This window comes from Sceloporus occidentalis, unplaced genomic scaffold (assembly GCF_023333645.1).
Source record: "Sceloporus occidentalis isolate IW3139 unplaced genomic scaffold, rSceOcc1.0.p SCAF_224, whole genome shotgun sequence".
Classification (NCBI taxonomy): Eukaryota; Metazoa; Chordata; class Lepidosauria; order Squamata; family Phrynosomatidae; genus Sceloporus; species Sceloporus occidentalis.
Genome location: NW_028317204.1, coordinates 401,868 through 404,962, shown reverse-complemented (window position 1 = coordinate 404,962; position 3,095 = coordinate 401,868). Strand labels below are relative to the sequence as shown.

The following is a 3,095-nucleotide window of genomic DNA, read 5'->3' as shown; positions in this document are numbered from 1 at the left end:
GCTGTGACAGAAATGGCGTCTCGTCTGTTATTTCTGGTTACAAAGCCGAATATTTACTTATATATATATATAATTAATATATAGTGCCGTCATGCTCTGCAGCGCTGTACAATACGTATGGAAAGATGGGGTGCAGCAGATCTGTGGCCCCCGCGGCTTCTCCGGCACGCACCGTCACGCGTCACTTATTTACATGGCGCCAACACTCCCTGCGGGGATTCTTACAGCCCCCACGTTCAAAGGGTCCGAGAAAACTAGCAGAACCGATACGTTGGGTTAAAGAGTGCTCGGCTTGTGAGCTTACAATCTACTGGACAGATAAAAGACTAAAATAACGATCTTCCCAGTCCACCGAAACAACCCCCTGTGTTCGGGGGCACATGCTGGGGTAACCCTTGTGTTCATATCTCGCTGCAGAACACAGTGTACCCACTACTCCTTCCCCCGACACCCCCTTCTAACAAATGCATATTACAGGGCCGGGTAACCCTCGGTACTTTAATAAAAACTTAGACCGGACCCTGGAAGCTGCAGCCCTGTTGCTGTAGTTGCCCTCCTGTCCCTGCCTGCTTGCCGCTCTGTTTGCCTCTGTTGTGTCAGCTGACGAGTCGCTTGTTTGTGGGATATACAGATACGTGATGTGCCCCCGGCAACGGTGTGAGCAGCTCAGCCGCTGGGGGTTAGAACGTCGCTGGCACTCAGAGGGTTAATACAAGTTAACATCTTGCAGACTGCGGCTCCACAGCCGGGCATCCGTTACCGGGGGGGGGGGGCACGGTATCGGTAGTCGGGGGCAAATGCCTCTTCCATTAAACCTCGCAGCTCTTCGCCAGCGGCCGGCCCTGACACGCGTTGTCCTCTGGTGGGCCGTCTGTCGTCTCTAAAGTATTCTCGTTATATTAAATCCCGCCGGCTGCTGTGGGTTTTGCTCTAATTTGCCTTTTTTTTTTCTCCCCACTCGTAGATTTTTTTTCCTGTTTTGAGCGAATCTCCCGTTTCCGGCATGGGGAACATCTTCGCCAATCTCTTCAAAGGCCTTTTTGGCAAGAAGGAAATGCGGATTCTGATGGTGGGTCTGGACGCCGCCGGCAAAACCACCATCCTCTACAAACTGAAGCTGGGCGAGATCGTGACCACCATTCCAACTATAGGTGCGAAAAGCTCTCCGCTTCGGCCCCCGGCCGGCCCGTCTACTCAAACCTTCATCAGTCTTGGATTCAATCCCATGCATGTTTACGTGTTTAATAAGGCTTTCCTTTGCTCGCTGTCTCCTCTTGCTCACCCGCTCTCCTCTTGCTCACCCGCTCTCCTCTTGCTCACCCGCTCTCCTCTTGCTCACCCGCTCTCCTCTTGCTCACCCGCTCTCCTCTTGCTCACCCGCTCTCCTCTTGCTCACCCGCTCTCCTCTTGCTCACCCGCTCTCCTCTTGCTCACCCGCTCTCCTCTTGCTCACCCGCTCTCCTCTTGCTCACCCGCTCTCCTCTTGCTCACCCGCTCTCCTCTTGCTCACCCGCTCTCCTCTTGCTCACCCGCTCTCCTCTTGCTCACCCGCTCTCCTCTTGCTCACCCGCTCTCCTCTTGCTCACCCGCTCTCCTCTTGCTCACCCGCTCTCCCCCTTTCCAAGCCCTCTTGTCGAATGCTTTGTGCTATCATGGTTTTTAGGCTGAAAGTTCCTCTAACCGCATATTATTGTGACTTTTAGGGTTTAATGTAGAAACGGTGGAATACAAGAACATTAGTTTCACTGTGTGGGATGTCGGCGGTCAAGATAAGATCCGGCCCCTCTGGCGTCACTATTTCCAAAACACACAAGGTACGTATTTCATGGGAAACGATCTAAACATCGAGCTCTATGACGAGGGAGTCGGGGAGACGCGGAAAGCGGACGCCCTGCTCTGTACGGTTAATCCCAGTGTGAGTGAATCGTTCCCTCTTGCCCTCCGTAGGTTTAATCTTCGTGGTGGACAGCAACGACCGGGAGCGAGTGAACGAGGCGCGAGAGGAGCTCATGAGGATGTTAGCGGAAGATGAGCTCCGAGATGCCGTCTTATTAGTCTTTGCCAGCCAACAAACAGGTCGGTGATCAGGAGCAGCCGGACTCCACGTGCTGGATGCTGTATATTATATGCACACGCGTACACACGCACACGTATATACGCACATGTTGTTTTTTTGTGTGTTAAGCTTTATTTTATGTTTGGCTGACGTGAGTCACCCATGGCTTACCCCCTCATTTATATACTCTCTATAAACAAAGAAATGATCCCTGAGACCAGGGCCGGCCCTACAATGGGGCCGACTGGGGCAATTGCCGCCCCAAGCGTTTTTTTTTTTGAAGCGGAGGAGAGAGAGAGGGGCACCGAGTGGTTTTCGCTTACCCGCTCGGCGCCCCTCTCTCTCTCTCCTCTGCGGCGAGTTTCCCTGTTCGGTCTCGGTGCCGGCTTGTAATGCAGAGCGCCGGAAGTGACGCGAATTTCCGGCGCTCAGCATTACAAGCCGGCACCGTGGCAGCACAGGGAGACTCGCCGCAGGACTGTTTAAGGGTAAGTACCGGGGGGGGGTAGATAATGCCGCCCCCCCCCCCCCCCCCCCCCGGCGTCGGCGGGGGGCGGCATTTTAAACTTCGCCCCAGGCGGCGTTAAGTCTTCGGCCGGCCCTGCCTGAGACCCATTTATTAAATCACCTCGCTGATCTATACATGATGCAGCCCGGATCAGCCACCCTTAATCTATAGCAATCTCATATTTAATAACCCCCCATTGATGTACCCCCGCTTGGCAAAATAAACCCCTCTACTTTCCGTCTCAGCCCCTGACCCTCCGCTTTTTAGATTCTGGTCTCCTCCTCGGGGATGTTTTTTTTTTTTTTTTTTTTTTTTCCTCCCCGATGTCCTCGAAGCTCCTCATTGCATTTATCGCCTCTTCTCTTCCAGGATTTGCCGAACGCGATGAATGCGGCAGAAATCACAGACAAGTTAGGACTTCACTCCCTGCGCCATCGGAACTGGTACATCCAGGCCACGTGCGCCACCAGCGGGGACGGGCTCTACGAAGGACTGGACTGGCTGTCCAATCAGCTCCGGAACCAGAAATGA

At 53.7% G+C, this 3,095-nt stretch overlaps 1 protein-coding gene across 2 annotated transcripts; it reads left to right on the top strand.

Annotated features, from left to right (window-relative positions):
* Positions 1–1,003: 1,003 nt before the first annotated feature.
* LOC149276803 (ADP-ribosylation factor 1-like) lies at positions 1,004–3,095 on the top strand. Of its 2 annotated transcripts, XM_089503262.1 has the most exons (4): positions 1,004–1,151; positions 1,704–1,814; positions 1,948–2,069; positions 2,931–3,095. In XM_089503262.1, the coding sequence occupies exons 1-4, from the start codon at positions 1,004–1,006 to the stop codon at positions 3,093–3,095; spliced, it is 546 nt and encodes a 181-aa protein (XP_089359388.1). The 2 variants fall into 2 exon arrangements, with proteins under 2 accessions (XP_089359388.1, XP_089359389.1); XM_089503263.1 differs by lacking the exon at positions 1,704–1,814.